The sequence below is a fragment of the Cryptomeria japonica genome, chromosome 3, assembly GCF_030272615.1.
Source record: "Cryptomeria japonica chromosome 3, Sugi_1.0, whole genome shotgun sequence".
NCBI lineage: Eukaryota > Viridiplantae > Streptophyta > Pinopsida > Cupressales > Cupressaceae > Cryptomeria > Cryptomeria japonica.
The window spans coordinates 67,198,513-67,218,083 of NC_081407.1; the positions used below are offsets into that span (position 1 = coordinate 67,198,513).

The 19,571-nt window shown below is 38.2% G+C and overlaps 1 protein-coding gene across 6 annotated transcripts in view; it reads left to right on the forward strand.

The window, feature by feature from the left end:
* The window catches only part of LOC131032468 (psbP domain-containing protein 5, chloroplastic), a 168,414-nt gene that overhangs the window by 40,884 nt on the left and 107,959 nt on the right, over positions 1-19,571 (forward strand). For all 6 annotated transcript variants that reach the window (XM_057963465.2, XM_057963473.2, XM_057963447.2 and 3 more), the window contains exons 4-8: positions 2,793-2,842; positions 3,011-3,078; positions 3,463-3,561; positions 3,718-3,777; positions 3,990-4,049. In XM_057963465.2, the coding sequence (XP_057819448.2) occupies positions 2,793-2,842; positions 3,011-3,078; positions 3,463-3,561; positions 3,718-3,777; positions 3,990-4,049 (337 nt within the window). The remainder of the gene's footprint in view (positions 1-2,792; positions 2,843-3,010; positions 3,079-3,462; positions 3,562-3,717; positions 3,778-3,989; positions 4,050-19,571) is intronic.

Consider the following 19,571-nt stretch of genomic DNA (forward strand, 5'->3'; position numbering starts at 1 on the left):
AGTCAATTTTTTGCCCATTCCTGGATTAGGATGCCATATTTGGAATTGAAGTGGATTTCCATGCCTTAGGAGATTTTTCAATGTCTTTCCACTTCTGGAATGAATTCAGACAGCCAATTTTCGATCAACTGCCTGCTTTTTCAACCTTCCGGATTTAGACAAATATTCAAGAATACTCAGTCTTCAGTGTCGGGACCTTTGCTTGTGAAGAACCTACCAAAAATAGACTTATATAAATAGTAAGTACTTCAGAATGTCAAAATTAGGGCAAACTAGGATGAGATGACACTTATTAAAAATAGTAAGTTTGATTTTTGGCAAAATTAGACCAATCCGGGAGGCAGTGAAATCCCTAAAAATAGAAAGTTGCTCAGAATTTGCTCTTCATTGGTAGGTTCCTTGAAGGGTCCTGATTCCAATGCAATATTCAATTTTTCCAAAACCCTAAAGGAAAGGCCTCAAAACTTAGCCAAATTTGCTCAAATGAGCTGTAGGCTTGATCAAACAGACCCCCAAACACTTGCAAACGAGGAGACTAACGAGATTGTCGCGAAGAGACCCAACAAACAAAAGCCAAAAGACAAAGAGGGTTTAAAAAGTAGGGGGTCCCTATTTGCAATGGGGCGATGTGTGAAAACATCACAACATGACCTTGATTGGATGTCCATCTTGCTTGCCACTAGGGCCAAGAGGGCCAAAGTTCCGCTCTTGGGCTTAGTGTGGGATGGCTTTTGGTGAACCTACCATACTTCTCCCACCTGTTTGAAAGTATGTTAGGGATGCCGTAAGAATGTCATGTGTTATGGACTAACCCTAATAATGGATGTATATTATATATGTGTATATGTTTCTTATGTTATGATTGTAGGATATAAATCCCAGATCACATTAATTTAAAAGATATTTTCCTTGGAAAATAAAGGTAATCCTAACCCTAGGTTATTGCATTTGTGATTCATAGGCAAATTTTAAGGTAAATAAAAAAGGGGACAATACAATTGGTATCAGAGCAACTTTCCTGCCATCTTGTGAAGAGTAGTTAATGCAAACCTACCAAAGAAGGGGGAACTAGATCCAACATGGTTGAGCAATTGGGCAATGAATTGGTGGCTTTCATGGAACAAACAAATCAAACCGTCATTAATCAAAATGAAAAATTTGATAGAATGACCCAACTTCTCCTCCAAGCTATCCAAAGTATAAATAATAATAACAATTCTAGATCTAATCAAAACCATGGGAGAGATACTCATTCAAATCACTCCAAAAAATGATCACCCCACAAGCGTGTCAACTCCTAGACCCACTATGCTTCCTTTCTTACCAAGAGAAGAGCTCATGTCAGAGCTCATGTCATAGGAAGAGGAACTGGCTATAGATAGCGTAGAGGAGCTTGCTGAAATATACTCTAGGTTAGATCCCGAGGTACAAAGAAGTATATCCTTTAGAGATTATTGTGAAGCAAAAACCGTTGAATTTTTCAACACAAGCTTGCAAGATCAAACGACAAACAAAACACCTTCCACAAACGAGAGCTGCACAAATGAATGCCATATTACGAAAAACCAAATAATACAAAATTACATGATGAGTTACAATTGTACAATGAAGTGCTTATAAAGAAAGCACAGAGCTAAATTTAGGAGAATTAAAGTGCAAGAATGAGGAGCTAAACAAAACTCAACTCTAGCTAAACTAGATGCATAAAGCTAAACTAGGTGCACAACTAAAATAAGCGCTCCTAAGTGAACTTAAACAAAAAAGCATAACTAGCTGTAAAAAAAGCAACTAATAGCTAAATATGCTCTAACACCCCCTCTTAAGTGAATCTTAGGGTGAGTAGAAAAACTCTAAATGCATGAATGCAAAAATGGGTCTCGACAACAAAAGGCTTGATTAGGTACCCATGTACAAACCAATGAAGTCTCTCTAAGTGGAGAAAAAGAGAAAAACCTTGTAGGGAAAAACGTCTCTTCAAAAGCGAGAGATGCAATGCGTGAAAAGAAACATGAACTGCTAAAAAAGGAAGACCTCAGATAGACACCCACGGAGAACTTCCTTCACCCCAATCATCGATCGCAACTGAATATAATGTGGGGACACCAAGGGTTTAGTGAAGATGTCTGCAACTTCTCCTCTGTAGGTATGTAATCCAAGCTGAGAAGACCATCTTGAATCAATTGCCGAATGAAGTGCGTGTGGATCTCAATGTGCTTTGCATAACTTCATTCCATATAAATAGAAATCACACAAAATAAAAATATCTAAATAATGCTGATTGTAAAGTTTCCATTAACTAACAAAATATGACATATGTAGTCTGTATGATTTATCCAATTACAAGAACAAGACTTTTTTGATTTCCTTATGTATTTGTGCACCCTCAGCTTAAGTACGAGTTGAGATGTTCTTTGGATCATTAGCTAAAGTCGACATTGAGCTTTAGTGTTTGGGAGTTAATTACACATCATTATTATGTTGCCTTTCACATGTCATGAATAGCCAGTAGGCTTTGGGTATCTTTTTATTTTCATTCCTTCCAATTCTATGAAATAAAATATTAACTGGTCAGTAAGTGTAAAATTTACATTGAAATTTGTTTGCTTATAAGTCTGTTCATGTAACTTCCTTTTCTACCTTATCTGAGAGGTGGTATGCTTGTAAATTATTTTGCAAATATTTGTAAAGGTCACAATTTCTTTAATCCTTTTGCATAGTTATCTTTTGTCTGCATATCCTAATAATGTTATATCATCTTTTTTCATGGTAAAATGAATTCTTTTGTTATGCAGGATTGAATCTAGAAAGCCAGAAAGGTATTCATCAGCTGCACCATTATCTGGTAATGTGATTCATTCAGCAGATTATTTTTCTGTTAACTAGAGGCAGAAAGTTATCTATTTTCTGTATTAGAAATCTGCATATTTGGAAACTGGATACATACAATAATTCTTTGAAATGTAGGTGGAAATTGCGTATATAAGTTAAGGTGGTTATGTTTTCCTTTCAGCTGATGCACGGCAACGTATTGTGTCAGAACGTCTCGATATAAAAGATAACCTTGTTATTTCTGTTTCGGTAATCAAAAGAAAAATATCCTCCAACTCGCTTTGACGCTTCAAATCTTTTGTGATATATTTTGGCTTTTGAGGACTGTATACAAATATAATGCTTGTACTATGGCATTTTGATTTAACTGAATCTTGTTGCTAATGATAGAGGGGACTACTTTCAAGGGTAATGCGATTCACTTTTGTCACCTGAATGCCCACAATCCCCACTTTTGTATTAAAATAGAGAGAAAACAACTAAAAATGTTGTCAGTTCAGAGTCTGTAGAAGTAGTAGTAACTGTTGATGGAACTACTTGTTTTTAAGACTTCTTTGGTATCATTTCTTTCTGGATAAGCAAGTTTTCTTGACACTGATGATATTAATGAGACTAAGTTTTTTGCATGCACAGATAGGTCCTCCAAACTCTCGCTTTCTCACATCAACAGATAAGAATACATGGGATGCAAACAATGTTGCAGAGTCTGTTCTTTCTGACAAGTCTACTGCGGTATCTTCTGTTACGTTATGTGTAGTGATGTGGTTATAAATTAAATCTTCTAATTGGTGATTTTGAAATATGAATTCATCTTGAATACACTGTGGATTTATTTAGTTTCCCTTGCCCTCTTCTTAGTAACTTCTAAGGATAAATGGTTTTGTGCAGCGCCTAACAACAGGGCAACGTGTGCAAGAAACATCTATTATTGACGCACATGGTGGTAAAGTATGAGTTTTAAACACAATTTGTTGTGTGGTTTGCATTTTAACTGTTTTCTTTGTACAAGAATCCAATTGATATAAAAATTAGGACCTAATATGCAAAACTATTGTGTTCTAGAAATTTCACTTTGTGTTATTGGGAACTTAATTTTTCCTTTATGTTAAGGTTTAGTATTATTCCTGTTTAAATTTTGCTCACAATTTCAAGTATGGCAGGTTGATGGTGAACCATACTGGTACTATGAGTATATTGTGCAGAAGTCACCAACATTAGCTGTAAGTGTTGGTAACTTAAAATCTGAGTAAATTCTTTTGAGCCAATTCAAAAGTTCTCTCTAGGATTGTCAAGCATAAAACTAGAAATGTAATATCAAGATGGAGAAGATTGAATGTCATAACAGTTACTGACATTATCAATTTATTTTTAATATTCGTACTCAGCAAAACCTGTTTTGTTCAAACTTTAGTGCCATAAATCACAAGAAGAAAGAGTGGCAAGGCATTATAATGTATATGTGGGGAATGTAAGCCCAAGGTAAATTTGAAACAAACTAGATGCCATAACATCGAGTCTAAACTTGGATCCATCTTTTTGACTAAGGATGCTCTATGAAACGGATACATGAGATGCCTCTTGATAGACATAATGTATTGCTTATGTAATCCATAAATCCTCAAAATTTTTAGAAACTGAGAATCACAAGGTTTTTTTCACCCTTACTACTTGCTTAAATAAATGAACTATTTAATGAGATACGAATATTGTGAGAAATATCAGAATTCTAACTTTCAAAAACAGAAGTAAATAAGCTCATAAAACACAAGATTTTACTTGAGACTCTGGGAGGGGAAAAACCAGATTTCGACGTGGAAACTGCACTACTACATGCAATTAATTGAAGGAGCCAGTACAACAAATGGGTACTGTTGTGCTGTGCACACACTTGCCGTCTCCAACAGGGACCCCCTCTCCTTTTTTCCCGCCTTGCTAGCATGGGAGAGAGAGAGAGCTTAGAGCTAAAGGGAGCATAGGGTGAAGTTTCAGGCATGAAAAGATCAAGGCCATAGAGTATGAAGGGATTCAAGGGTGAGAGTTTAGGAATCCAAATATAGGCTCATCAGGTGGACAAAGAAGCAATGTCAGGCCCCCTTTCAAACCCAAGGGTCTTGTGTGACAAATGAGAGGAATCAAGGGAGAAAAGATCATTCAAAGACCAACTTGATCCAAGAAGGGGTAAAGAGCAAAGGCAAAATACCAAAAGCATTGACCAAATTCGTACTTGAAGACCGAATTTTGGGATTTCCCTTACAACTCTGTGATATCACTGCAAGTTGGAATAAGGCCTCAATCCTTTTACCCTTCCGAACAACGAGGTTAACACCGAGTTCCATCTTTCACCCTACAAATTTTGGTATTTGCACTAAGTTTGGGAATAACTAGTAATCCTAAAATGTATCCTAGGACTGAAGTTTAGCCTGAGTTTGCAGATCAGTTGAAGACAGGGTTGAAATCCAAGCTTCAAAGCAGAATTTCTCCATAACGTTCTGACTTTGTGAAAAATATCAGAAGATGGGAAGAAGTTCATGGGCACAAATATTAAATTCTGCACCTTGATCACTAGTATGCCTTAATCTAAAAGGGTCTCCTACCACCCAACTTTGCCCAAGTTCTTTCCAAATTCGGTGGTAGCAACAAAGTTAGGATTAAGCCTTTAATCCTAAAACCTTTCCTACCCTTGAGGTTAAGTCCAAGTTTCACTCTAGCTCTCCAAATTGGGTGGTAGCAGTTAAATGAGGATCAGGCCTTGTTCCTAAAAGCCATTCCCAAGACCTTGGAAGACAGTGGCAGACACGAGTGTTATAAGAGCATGTAGGAACACAGAAAGAACCATTGGAAATGACAAGAATATTGATTTATTGAAGTGGCAATTATTGTATTGTAAAATGACAACTTTTGGGCCCAATTCAATGCAATTCAAGAGGGGGCCAAAAGTTAGTTGTTCACCTAGCTACCGAGTTTGGCTTTTTGTGTCTTGCGCCTTGTGAACTTTTGTCTTTTAATGGGATTAATTGAAGGCAGTTGGAAGGTAGTTGAAAGGTGGTTGATGGTTGTTGAGACCATTAACTGAGGACTATTAGGGTTTCTAGAGGGCAGATCTGGGCCATCGAATGGATTGAATCTTGGCCGTTGTTTCAAATTATAAAATCTATAAAAGGCTAGTGCCTCTCTCATTGTAAAGGGGGTTAGAAGGTTAGAAAATAGAGGTAGGTAGTAGATATTAGGAGTAGAAGTTAGAATTAGAAGTAAAGCTAGAATAGAGTAGGAATTGTTGAGCAAAAATTGTTGTAATGGCAATTGAAGCAAGTGAATTTAGCATTGAAGCATGGTGTTTTGCCATTTGCGTTTACTTGTTTGCATGGTTTCTCTTCATCAAGATTAGTTAAAATTTAGTGGTTTTAATGATGAAGTGTGAGGATATCTAACCGATTTCTGGTTCATACTATTGGAGATTTGTTGACAGTATGCCTTTATGCACGGTTAGTCTGAGCCTTTTACTATTGTTAGTTTAATTGTGAATGTTCACTTAAGTTGTGCCAGGATTGGGTACTTAATGTATGTTCATGGTCTGAAAATCCTTTTATTTTCCGTTGGAGATTGCATTGTTTCTGTTGCATTGTGAGTTTATATTTGGTTAAGAAGGAATCATTTTTATGTGAAGTTTGTCTATCAATAGCACCAACCATTACTATCATTGCCCCTAGGTTCTTAGAACCCTTTCCCTTTGCCATTTATTTAACTTGTTTGAGAAGTAATGTATTATCACCATGCTATATAGGGTGCAAACCAGTTTGTCAGATGCATAAGCCCCCTTGTGATTGTTGTGCGTTCTGCACACACACCCCAACCTTGACGGGGACCCCCATGTCGGCCCGATAGAGAGAAAGAGGAATGAAGGGCATTTTAAGAATAATGTAGAAATCGCGAAAACTTCTAAGATAGCCCAGTTTCATTCAGGGCGTTTAGAAAATGTCCCAAAACAAAATCGCTCATTCCAAGTTGAATGCAGTTTTGTGAGGCATCTAAAGAAGTTTGGCGAAGCACCAAAGTCGCGCATTTTCTTTGAAAAACCGAAATTGCAAGGCAAGGGGTGTCTGAATTGAACAAAACACATATTTCATGTAAAAGGCCCGAGTTCTGATTTAGCCAAGGGCATTTAATCACAATTTAAATCGCCTAAATCCCTTTCAAAGGCAAAACCAAGTTGAAATGAAACTCGCGAATTTCATCCAGAATGTCCAAGTCAAACCCTAGGTCGCGCAATGTCTTTCAAAATCCCAAGTTTCCATCTAGCAAAGTGGGGCGATTATCAACAAAGATCACGTCTTTTAGGTTAAGTGGCCGATTTTTGTTAGAAAGCGAAGTTGAATAAACAAGTTATTTTCATTGCTTTGCAAAGCTGAAAATGTCCCAAAACAAAATCACACATTCCTATCATAAAACCCGAAAATTAGTTAAGAGAAGGGCGAAATGAAACTCGACGCTTTTCTAAATATTCGTGGAAATAGAATCAAAGTTAAAGTTTGGTGCCAAGGAAAGTCGTGCATTTTGCTTCAAAACCTCGAATTTCATCTGCAGACATCAAGTTCGCACTCTTCCTTCAAAGGGGCCAAGTCATGAAAATTCGTGCAATTCCTTTAAAGGGCCCGAATTCCCTTTAGTAAAAATCAAATCTAAAAGGCAAAATTTGGTGATTTTGTCAATTTTGCAAGATACACCAAGTTCGCGCATTTTTATTTAGAACCCGAATTTCGTTGAGTAGGGGGTGTAACAAAGGCTTGGTGATTTTTGTATATCAAAGGTTTGCTCATCTCATGTAGAGTGGTCGAGTTTTATTAACAAGCAAGAGGGAATTATTAAATTAAAGTTTGCGTTCTTCTTAAGAAGGCCGAAATTTCCCTTACATATGAAAGTTGAAAGAATAAAGGAAAAGATGAAAGCTCGACATTTTTCGTATGAGTTTATAAAGAGAGTTTGAATTTGCCCTTGGAAAGCCGAGTTTTCCAAGTCTTGCAAATCGGTTTAAAAGGCCGAGTTTTCTTCAAAAGGGCTAAAATGCATTTAAAGGGATTGCTAGGTCGAAGTTCGCATTCCTCCTCTAATCGCCGAGTTTTGTTCTTTAAGGTGATTGTTAACATGAAACAAAGTACGGGGGAGTTATATTGTTTTAAGGGCAAACATCTTTCATCTTCGCCGAATCAAAGCCCGACATTGCCTTAAAAAAAAAATTTATTTAATTTTGCGAGGTAATTAATTCAACTTGAAATGGATTGTTTGCAGATCACAATCGATGCCGGGAAGTGAAAATTTAGTGCATAGTATTAGGACAACAATCCCGAGCATTGCCAATGAAGAACGCACTGCAGAGCGTAAAACAACAATCACGGGGAAGCGTGCCACCACCAGACGACAAGTTGAAGTCCACTAGCAAGACCGAAGACAAAGAACACAGAGTGCTACAAAATGTGCAAACTTAGAAATACACAATTGGTATGAATTCTAGAAAGTCAGTTTGTAAAACTAAACTTGCTTAATGTAAACCACTGCATGTGGTCCTCGTCTAATGTATTTAAAGCAAGGGGGTACACATGTTGGTTATTTCCAACTACCAGATTGACTGAATTGATGCCAAACAGTTGTAGGTAGTTGAGAATATGGTTGGGAGGACAATTGAAGATAACTAGGCATGGGTTAAAGTTGCTAGGTTTCTAGAAGGTAAATCGGGGCTTTTAGATGCAGTCAATCTTGGCCTTTGATTCAAATTGTAAAATCTATAAAAGGCGGAGGCCTCTCTCTTGTAAAGGGTTGGATTCTTAGACAGTTAGAGGTTAGAAAGTTAGATTTTAGTAGTTAGATTTTTAGGAGTTAGAATAGTTAGATGCAGTTTGCAAATTAGAAATAGAGTAGGATTGTTGTAATGACAACTAAAATCAATATATGAACATTGAAGAATGGTGTTTGTTATTTTGGTTTTCTTTTGTTTGCATGGTTTCCTTTCAGTTGGTTAAGTAGAGTGCAGGGATTTTAATGGTGAAGTCATTGCAGAATCCACAACACAACAAAGCATAAAGAGTTGAACTGCTTGACATTTCTGTCAATAGTTGAGCTAGCATTGCAATGACTAATATTTTTCTAGGATATCCCCAAACTAGGAGAGCTCATACAGCCGGATATCCCCAGTCCTCCATCCAGCATTAATAAGTTTACATGATTTAAGAATCTGATTGAGAACTAGTTTGGTCTCGATGAAGAATTATGCTTGGAGAATGTGCTGTTACCTTGGTGGTGCAGAATCCATCGCACCCCTCATTCAAAATTCACTTGCTCACTATGTCAGGAGTTACTCAATCAAGTCAAAGCCTAGTACGGATTGCCGGAAGCATCAGAGGAGTGCATCGCCAACAAAGTTTGGAGTGCCTACCTTGCTGTAGATGAATACAGAAGAATGCAAAACCAATGCAGCACCACACTATCCGATGATGGAAGGATGGAGTTGTCAAGTGTTGACCAAGATGAACCTGCTAATCAGACTGTGGTAGAAAATGACTTTTTTGCCCCTATTCTTGAAGAAGGAAGTGACAGAATCGAAGATGAAGATCAAGTGGGCCCCGTAGAGTAGCCCGACACTGAGGAGCAGTTTGTAGCAGCCCCACCAATGGAGGATACAGTCCAAGAGCCTGTCGAAGACGTTTTTGAGGACCAAGCTATCAAAGAGTCTTTGCTGTTTGAAGATATGCTAACAGAGGTGCATAAAGCTGCATCATTCATGCAATCTGAAGATGCACCAGTGGGTGATGCATTCCACTTTCTTGAGTTCGAGTTCAAGATCGATTTTCAGCCTGTGCAACTCGATGTAGAATCTGATTCTGATTTGCACACACCAGACATGAGCGGGATGCTGCACCACCAATTGCGACCTCTTGAAGTTGTTGAAGATCCCCACATGACTCAGAAACTCACTAGGTTGTTTCTTTAGTTTCTGCTGTTAATTCTGAAAATGTTCAGTTTAATTTTGAATATTTCGGGAAAACAACCTGTAAATGGATTAACCATGGACCTAATGAACATCCCCAATTGTTAACACTACCTGATGTCATGGTTAAACCTAAGAGTGGCCAACTGAAAATTTTCTTTTCAGAATACAAAGACAAGTCAACCAAACTTAGAACTGTCCTTGCTGCCTTGTTACTGCTACACGTGTTAAGAAATCAACCTGGGTCGGGGAAACATGCGAACAGTCCACATTATGTACAGTTGGTCTCTCTTGTACATAGTTAGTTTAGGATTTTATTTTTTTGTTTTAGAGTAGTTTTGTTTTTTGTTTTAGCTTAGATTTCCCATTTTTTGTTTTAGTTTAGTTTGCTTTGCTATAGTGTAGGTTTCCTTTCGAAAGGGGATGTCTCCCTATTGTTTTTTTAGGGGTATGTTTGTTTTGCATAGCTTTGGTGTACGAAGTCAGGATGTTTTCCGGTTTGTTTCTTGGATGCCGACTTTGGTAGAGCACCTAATTGATGGTTATCCTTGTAGTTAGTTCATTTGGCCTAAGGCTTAGTCATTTTAAAAATTTAGTTGCTTACTACGTCTTGTCACCAACATTGTGATCACTGCACATTTAACGCGTAATATTGTTGTAATGGTGGGAAAATGGTGAATGATAAATCAAGAAGGAAACTATCCTTTCCCTCAAAGAGAGATGATAGTTTCCCTATCGATTACCATTCAAGCACTTTTCACCATTACATTAGAAAGAGAAGAGGATAATTCACTAGATTCAATCTCTCCACACAAAGATGGTAGATTGAATTCTGAATGAATGGGGAATGCTAAGTTGATCCCTTCTTTCTTGTTTGATTTGGAAAAGAAACTGATTGAATTATGTAGTGCAAAAGTGACAAAGAATTGATTATAACTTGAGATCGGAATATGGGATGAAGCTGTACACTTGGATCTGGCAGTAATCTGTCAAGACGAAGTCGCCCTGCAAATTTGAAAAAGTTGCCCAGACCGTGGCCAAAATGTACACGGTCCTTCAAAAAATCCGCGAAACAAAAAGGGTTTTTCCGCCTCTGCAAATGAAGCCCGAATCCGAAAGTACAACTGCACACCTGCAACCTACATAGAAAAGAGAGGAAAATGGGTTGGGATTAGGGGTTTGCCTTTAGATCAAACCCCAGTTTTGGAATTAACCAAGTAATGAAAGAAAGTACTTGCAAGTAGATGTAAATGAAAGACTGAATTGTAAATCACCTAAAGGGAGGTTGTGATAACAATGTTGATACAAATGCTTGTGTAGGATTGAATGTTGAAATCAATCTCCTCTTCAATGGCTGAATCTTTGACTTGAATGCAACACCTAGCCTTGAAGGGAGACTTGAGAATGCTCAATGCTGGAAAAGAATGTTTGAATGCTCTTGAATGCTTGATCGCTTGTACATACTCCAATCTTGTCCAACTTCCACCTATTGAACTTATGCAAATGAGAGAGTGAATGCCCCCTTAAATACATGCTGGTGGATTTGAATTTCGTCACAGGCCGACATCGGGGGAGTTTCCCGCCTGAGGCACAACCAACAATGCAACCCTAGGAAGGGTTCTGGCCCAAAATAGTGCAGGGACAGGGGCACCACGCCCTTGTCCTGAGAGGACAAGGGCTCCACGCCCCTGTCCTACCCCTTTCTCTAGGGCAGAGTGCGGACGGGGTGATGAAGAGGCCAAGGAAGAAGCTGTTTTTGCAAGCCGAGCAATCTCCGGCCTTCGATCAGGCTAGAGGATTCGAGTTCGTATGCGTGAGGACTCTAATGCAGTCGAAAATTGCTAGGGTCGCAATTTTATGACACTACATTTAGTCCCCACTTTAGCGGGAGTATAAGCGTACGCCAATATTGTCGGTAAAGTACAAGGAAACAAGATTGAAAGACTTCTACCACGTCAAGGAGGCAAGATGCGCCAAGCCCCCAGTGGACTTAGGATCTTACGACTTCGATTGACAAAGTAAAAGGGAAGATTGAGAAGGGGAGAACCATGACTGCAAGTAGCAAAGTTCCCTTCACTATGAGTCATGAAAGCAAGGATACCAAAGATTACAAGGCAAAACAAAGTTCACTAAGTAATTCTAAGTATCACAAGAAGGAAAGTATGAGCGGAGTGTATGCCCCCATGTTAAAACGATCGCACGCGCCTTATCGGGAGTGATGGCTTTAAGGTAGGATACACCCAAGAGAGAGAGAAGAGAGGGATCACGTTATCGCAAGGATTTGGCCCCCAATCAAGGAATAAATCCAAGGATAATGATCACAAAACATGAGGTAATGTCGCTTTCCTCAGGGTCGGTATGCTGTATGATAACTCATGTATATCATGTATGTATGTGCATATAATAATCGTCATTCCCCAAAGAAGGACACTACCTTAGAAGAAAGGGAAGAGAGGATGTCTTTTGAGTCAACAGGAAAGAGACCAAGAAAAGATCTCAATGCTTTGCATCGTCCCCAAGTAGACATTAAGGGAACAATAGAAGAACAGGGATACACATAGAAGAATGGTCACAAAAGAGCAAGAAAAGAGAGAGAGAGAGGATCTACAGTGCTAATATTGCTAATCTAGCATGACATCCGCCTCCCGATCTTGCTGATCACTATTCGGGAAGGCGAGCAACACGCCAGAGGAGCGACATCAAGCACAACAGATGGAGCTATCACAAGATCCAAACAAGGACTATGCTCATGTCGTAAGTCACTTTGTTCGATTCTAGGAGCTGGGATTAGGGTTTGTGAAAACTCATCCGATAAATACTTGTCCACATCAACATACTCATACTCACTATTAGAAGCATTAGGAGTTGTATTGCCGTTATGAATAACATTTTCACCCATTTCCTCATCAAAGTTTAAAGAAAGAGGAGCAAGAACACGAATAGAAGTAAAACCATCACATGTTTTATGCAACTTATGATTTGGAGATGTTGGTTGAACATCTTGCTGAGGAGAAAAGGGAATCATGTCAACTGTTGGAGTCTAAGGAGATTGAGTATTTTGAGGGATACCTTCACGAGCTCGAACACGGCGTCTTCGTCGGCGTTCTCTCACACAACGATACTTGTTGAGTCTTAGTGGAAAGCTAAGAAGGAGGAGGAACACTTGAAAAAGTAGGAATGTTTCTCTCCTTGATAGTTGAAGGTTTAGGTTGAGGTCTTTTTGGTTGAACAATAGGAGAAGCATGCCTCCTCTCGATAAGAGGAAGGAGGTGGAATTGTGCCATAGAAAGGAGGAATATTAGGTGTAGGAAGGAGACCAGGTCCATCATGAGGAGGAGGTATAGGTCTAACCTTAAGAAGAATATTGGTGTTCTCCTTAAGAGAAGGTAAAGTCACATCCATAGGGGTAGGTGGACAATTTTCTTTAGGAGGGAGATTAGTTCTATTCGAGAGGGGAAGAACCTCATCTTGAAGAATAATAGGAATGTCAAGTGTTGACGATCTAGGTTGACTTAAGGATAAGATCATATCGTTCTTCCATTTTTGATAAGATTGAAAAAGAGCATCGCTCCTTGATGGAAGAGATTGAAATTGTTTAGGCCAAAAGAGATCGATAGGAACACCGGGGCTTCTTTCGGATGGACGAAATAAGCTATGGTTCATGGTTATGATTTCTCCATTGTGAGGAAATTTAAGACACTTTTGGATTGGTGAAGCAATAGCCTTCATGGAAGATAGCCAAGGATAGCCCAACTTCACACGGAATTGCTCCAAAAAAGGTATGATTACAAAGTCAACATCCATGGATTTAGCATGAACTTCAACAGGAAGAGTGATAGAACCAATGGTAGAACAAGAGAAGCCATCAAATAATTTCACAACCACATTAGAAGTATCATAAAGTGGTTTATGCAATCGTAAAGTGAAAAGATACTCTTCAGTTATGACATCAACCATGCAAGAGGGATCAATCAGGGCACCATGGCAAGGGATATCCTTAACCTTTGCAACTATGTATAAAGGGCCATCGGGTGCTCTAATGGTCTCGCTAGGGTCAAATGTAATACAAGTATCCTTAGGCGTATCTTGTGTTTCTACCATATTAACCAAGTTTGGAGCCATAGAGGTGAATTCTTCAAAAGTGAGAGAATTAGGCATAATTTCAATAACGTTAGAGGTATGAGATGGTAAGGGATCAGTAAAAATCTTAAGATTTTGATTAGGAGGAGCAACTGATTTATTCCTTTTATCATTCACACCTGCCACAGATATAGTATTATTATCAATCAAGTCTTGAACCTTATTTTTCAATGCAAAACATTTCTCAGTATCATGACCAGGTTGATGATGAAATTGGCAAAAGGAATTGTTATCAAAATAAGGAGATGCAAGTTTGGAAGGATCAATTTGTTTTATAGGAGGAAGTTTGATAACATTTTTGTGCAACAACTGAGACATAATACTGTGTAAAGATTCATTCAAAGGAGTAAACTGTCTTTCTCTTTTGAAAAATTTAGAAATAGAAGGCACACCTGTTGTAGCATTCACATAGTTGTTGTTGATTGGATCATTGAACTTGATGAAGCTTTTTGTTGGTTAGAACTTCGCAAACGGTTGTTGAACACTCTCCCCCTTATCACTCGGAGCCATAGGAGTGGATTGCTCCATTTGACTCACAGCCAGTTGATAATTGTGGAGTGTTGCGCACAACTGTGGAAAGGAAGTAAACTCAAACAAAAGAAGCTTTTCCTTGATATCTTTTTTTAAATTAGAAATGAAAATTCTTTGAATATCATTATCAGGTACATGAAAAGAAATTTGAGCACACAAATGCTTATATCTACCAATGAAATCAATCACTTTTTCTTTAACACCTTGTTTACAATGCATTGAATCAGTCAAAGTGATTTTAGGACCAATGTTGTGTTGTGACCTTTTCACACATCGCCCCATTGCTGACGGGGACCCCCTCTTTGCCGGCTTTCTGCGTTGTTAGGTTAGGGTTTTGGCTGCTTAGTGGGCAATTTTGCGTTTCCCGTGCCCGAGTCTTGGAGTTTTGATCATGCCTAGTGTCGTCTAGGGTTTTTGAAGTTATAGGATCAAGTTGCAAAACGTTGATATTTTAATGATCCTAAGTTTTGTCTAAGTGTAGACCTATTTGAGCTTTAACGTGTTTTTAAACACGCGCATCAGTGATTTTAAAGTGCCAAGTTATTCACAGACCTTTTGGAGTTGTTTTCTCGCTCCTAAGGTATTATTTAAATTGGTTTTGCACTTTATTGCAATATTTTCCTAGTGTTTCGCTCATATTTTTGGAAAATTAGCCTAAGTCCAGTGTAAATTTAATGTTTCTAAGTGATTTTGAATGGTTAAAATGATAAAATCCTAAGGGAAATTCATATTCCAAGGGTTAAAGGGTCAAAATCCATGCTAGAGGTGCTTTTCCCCTCACATTCCAGACTACCCAACCCATTCCCCCACTCAAAATCCACACTACATATGGGTTTACCCTGAAATCCATACTGGCTACTATTTTCCCCCCACTGTTTATCCATACCCAACTCGAATGTCCCCTGGAAGTGCTAAAATTTGGCTAAGTGTCAGGATTTATCTAGACTGCCATCGATTTTCCACCAGGAGTGCGCACAAAGTTAAGGATGATTCCATGCCTGGGTCGATTTTCCACCAGGATTTTTGTGACAACTAAGTGAGGATTTTTGTCAGGATTTTCATCTAGACAGAGGTCAATTTTCCCCTAAGAGCATTTGTAAGGATTTTTTAGTCCGGATTTTCATCCAGACTGAGGTCGAAATTCCACCAAGGAGGTTTTTTCCAAGTTAAGTGAGTTTTGAGTGTGGATTTTTGTCCAGACTAATATCGAATTTCCCCTGGGGGTGATTTTTTGGAAATTGAGTGGATTTTTGTCCAAACTCACATCGATTTTCCCCTCGGAGGTTTTTTGTGTGCATTTTGATAAAGTTGAGCATGGATTTTTGTCCAAGCATGGGTCGAATTTCCCTTATGGGGAATTTTTGACGATTTTAATGATTTTTAAAGGGATTTTTTTAATCCCAACCTATATCGAATTTCCCCTGGAGGCTTATTTTGGATTTAATTTGCAATATTTTAATAGATAAGCCCCACATTTAATTGCTTTTAAATGATTATTAATGATTATTTAAAATTTAAAAGCAAAATTTAATGACTTGCAAATAATCATTTAATATTTGAACCTTCTAGAAGCAAATTAGGTTTTCACCAAGCAAGTATTTATACAAGTGTTTTATCCCACATTGCTTGTGTGGTGAAAGAGAGAGGTGAAAGCAAGTATATGAGAGGAGACTTAGCATTATTTTATTATTATTTCTGCCAGGTGTCTCCATGAAAGCGATTTTTTCTCCAAGTTGGGTGAATTTTTAGCAAGGCGTTTTTGTGAAGTGTGGGATTGAGGATTTATTTTCCTCCATTTTTTCCAGCTTGCTGATCTATTCCTCTTGGTTGCCATTAAAGACTAGTTTCAAAATTTCGATTTTGCTATGTTTGGCGATTTTTTCAAACTTTAGCATTTTTTGGTGAAAATTGGCAATTTCATGTTTGGAGACTTAGGTGATTTTTCCTCCACCATTTTGCTTGTTGTTCAGACCTTCATTGCTGCAGATCAAGGCTGCCATTAACAACATTTTTCAGAATTATGAAAATTTCGATTTTGCTAAGGCAGGCAAATTTTTGTGTTTGGGGTATTGTTGATGTGTATTTTGTACACATGCGAACACAGAATAAAATACCGAAGTATCTTATCCTCTCTTGAACAAAGTTCCCGACTGTTGAAGATCTTGCTGAAGGATCAGTCGGAGTAACTCCAAGGTTCTGTTATGTAGGATCTCTACGTGTAATCACAAGGGGACTTACACTCAATGACCTAAACGTCCAATTTGCTGGAATCACAAGTCCTATTCACTAACTGGAAGACAAACAAATGGAAAAAGATGGTAGGGTTGAGGAAGTCTACTCTACTACCTAGAATGCGAGAAGATGGATGAATGACTAGGTGGAGTCCTACTGGGCTGGGTCTCACCATCAGGTTGAACAATTCAACACCAACTCAGTGCGATCTTCTAAGGGATGCTTCCAATAAGTTCAAATCGTACACCATCTGACAATGATCACCATTCAAGATAATGCATTAACAATAGACGTGTAACGACTTAAGATTAAGCTCATTTTATGCCAGTTGACCACGCAAGGCGCACTTACCATCAGTAAGAGGCTAGTGGCATGGACTAGACAGATTCCACACAGGTGCATTCAACAATTTTCTTCACTCAATCTAATCATCTATCATCAAAAATGAAGATTCAACAAGAGACCATGCACATTGCAAAGAAACAACATATTCCACCATATCTTCAATGAAAAGAAGTCTTTACAATTAAGGCAACAATGTCTTGCCTTCTCTTCTTAATCTACTCTAATTGCTATTCTACTATTTTGGCCTCTATTACTAACTATTAACTATTAGCTATTATTGACTAACTATTAGCCTTTTACAAATGAAGAGCCAGGGCTTATATAGTGCCCACAATACAATTCAATGGCTTAGATCAATTTGAGATCAATGGCCGAGATTTTACAATGAAAACCCTAATTAGGGTTTGTTACAACAAACTCAATTCTAGCCAATGAAATAATTGCATTATTTGGACACATGTCTTCTTTGGAATATTCGACCAATGGATAGCCGGGGTAGGTACATTGAAGTTTGTGCCATTTTTGAGGAGTCAGGTACATTGAATCTGAACATGCTGAGGTGGACCAACCCGACTGGAGGAGTGATGACTGGGATGCCACCTTGTCTAACACTTGGTTGATGCTCAATTTGGTGATACTTTTCTTCAAATGCTGGACTGGAAGATAGATGGAGAAGGTCGTCCTTAATGAAGCTGGACTGGAGGAGGTCGTCCTTAATGCCTACACAAAAGATTAAAGTTAGTCTTTGAGTATAATATCTTAAAGCATAGGATCTAAGACCTTTCAAGGGAATAATTTAGACATTAATTTGAAAATGACATGATAAATCCAAGAATTATAAACTTTCAAATTAATTATGAATGAAATCAGATTTTACAAGACTTGAATTTTAAAAAATTGCTATGAAATCAAAATAAGTCTTGAATAAGAACTTCAAAAAAATTGATTCTGCATACCTCTTCTTTGAAAGCTTAACTATCAACCTTTGAAAATGAAGAAAAGGAGATCAAAATTCGCTGGATAAGGTCTGAATTTCTGGTCTTCCTTTGGATGAATTATGCCTCAATCAGCCTTCAAAGAACTTCGCCTTCCACTAGCCTCCAAACGCTTAGCAAATTCTGGAAATTATCCTCCAACTTAGCTAGAATTCGCTCTTCTAATCTGCTCCTCAAATTCGCATGTGAATAATGAATGAATGATTTGCATTTGTCCACAATACACCTCCCTTATATAGGGCACTCACCCTAATCCGTCATGAGGCCCACTTAGCAAATTGGCAATTAAATAAATCAAAATCCCTTTAGAAGGAGGCCAACTTGCTTGTAAGAGCAAAGAAATGAATTTTGAGCGCTCACCTTTATTTTTTAAAATTTTTAAATTAATTTCAAGGCTTGAAAGGTGGATTTTATATTTATTTTAAGGCTTGAAATTAATTAATTCAATTGCAAATGCCTTAATTCATGCGAACTTGCTTTAGCCTCCCAAATGTCTTGAAATTGGCGAATTTAATGGAAATTATGGGCTAGCTTAGGAATGTCAAGGTTTGATCAAGGCTTAATAAAGCTTCTTTCCTCCTTAGGCATCAAAATATCCAAAGCGATGAAGGTCTAAATTACTTTCAAAGCTTGTTTGAACCTCACATCCAGGCTTGTTTACTTCATGAGTCAAAATTTTCACCACCTAGATTTGCAAATTCCCATGCCCTTGTCTTCACAATCTTGCAATTTACCCTTGACTCACTCTAACAAGGTTGAATGATAGGCTTTTTGATGATTTCGCCCTGGACCCTTTGGAAGGGTCAGGAGCGATTTTTCAAATTAGGACTTGAATACCTTGTTTTCTTGACTCCAAAATCTTCCGGAAGGCAAGCTCATGTTTGTTTTGACCTAATCAAAGTCTTGCATTTGAAATTTTAGCATTTCACATGAGCAAATTAGGTGATAATGTGAATTTCGCCCTGGACCCTTTGGAAGGGTCAGGAGCGATTTTCTCTTTTTAGGTCACAATTTACCTTAGCTTGATCATTAACCTCCTTCAAGGCAATCTCCAGGGTATATTCATCTCAATCACTGAGTTGACTCACCAATATTTTGAAAGAAATACTGCTGTTTTGGGAATTTCGCTCTGGACCCTTTGGAAGGGTCAGGAGCGAAATTCTCTCCTGAGCTCAAAATTCTCATTTTTTTTGAAAATCCAAATCTTTCCAAGGCATTGTGAATGGGTTCTATCACTGTAGTCCAGGCCTAGTTTTACTTAAACTTTGGAGGAAAAGGTGGCTTTGATGTTTTTCACCCTGGACCCTTTGGAAGGGTCAGGAGCGATTTTCTTTGCTTGGGCTTACTCCTCCATCATTTTATCTTGAATCCACCTCACAAGGTTAGGAAATAGTCTTCTTCATTCACTCCATCCAAGTTTGATTTGTTCTTGCAAGGCAAAATAGGGGATTTTAGGATTTTCGCCTTGGACCCTTTGGAAGGGTCAGGAGCGAAAATCTTCCTCTGACCTAGAATCATCACTT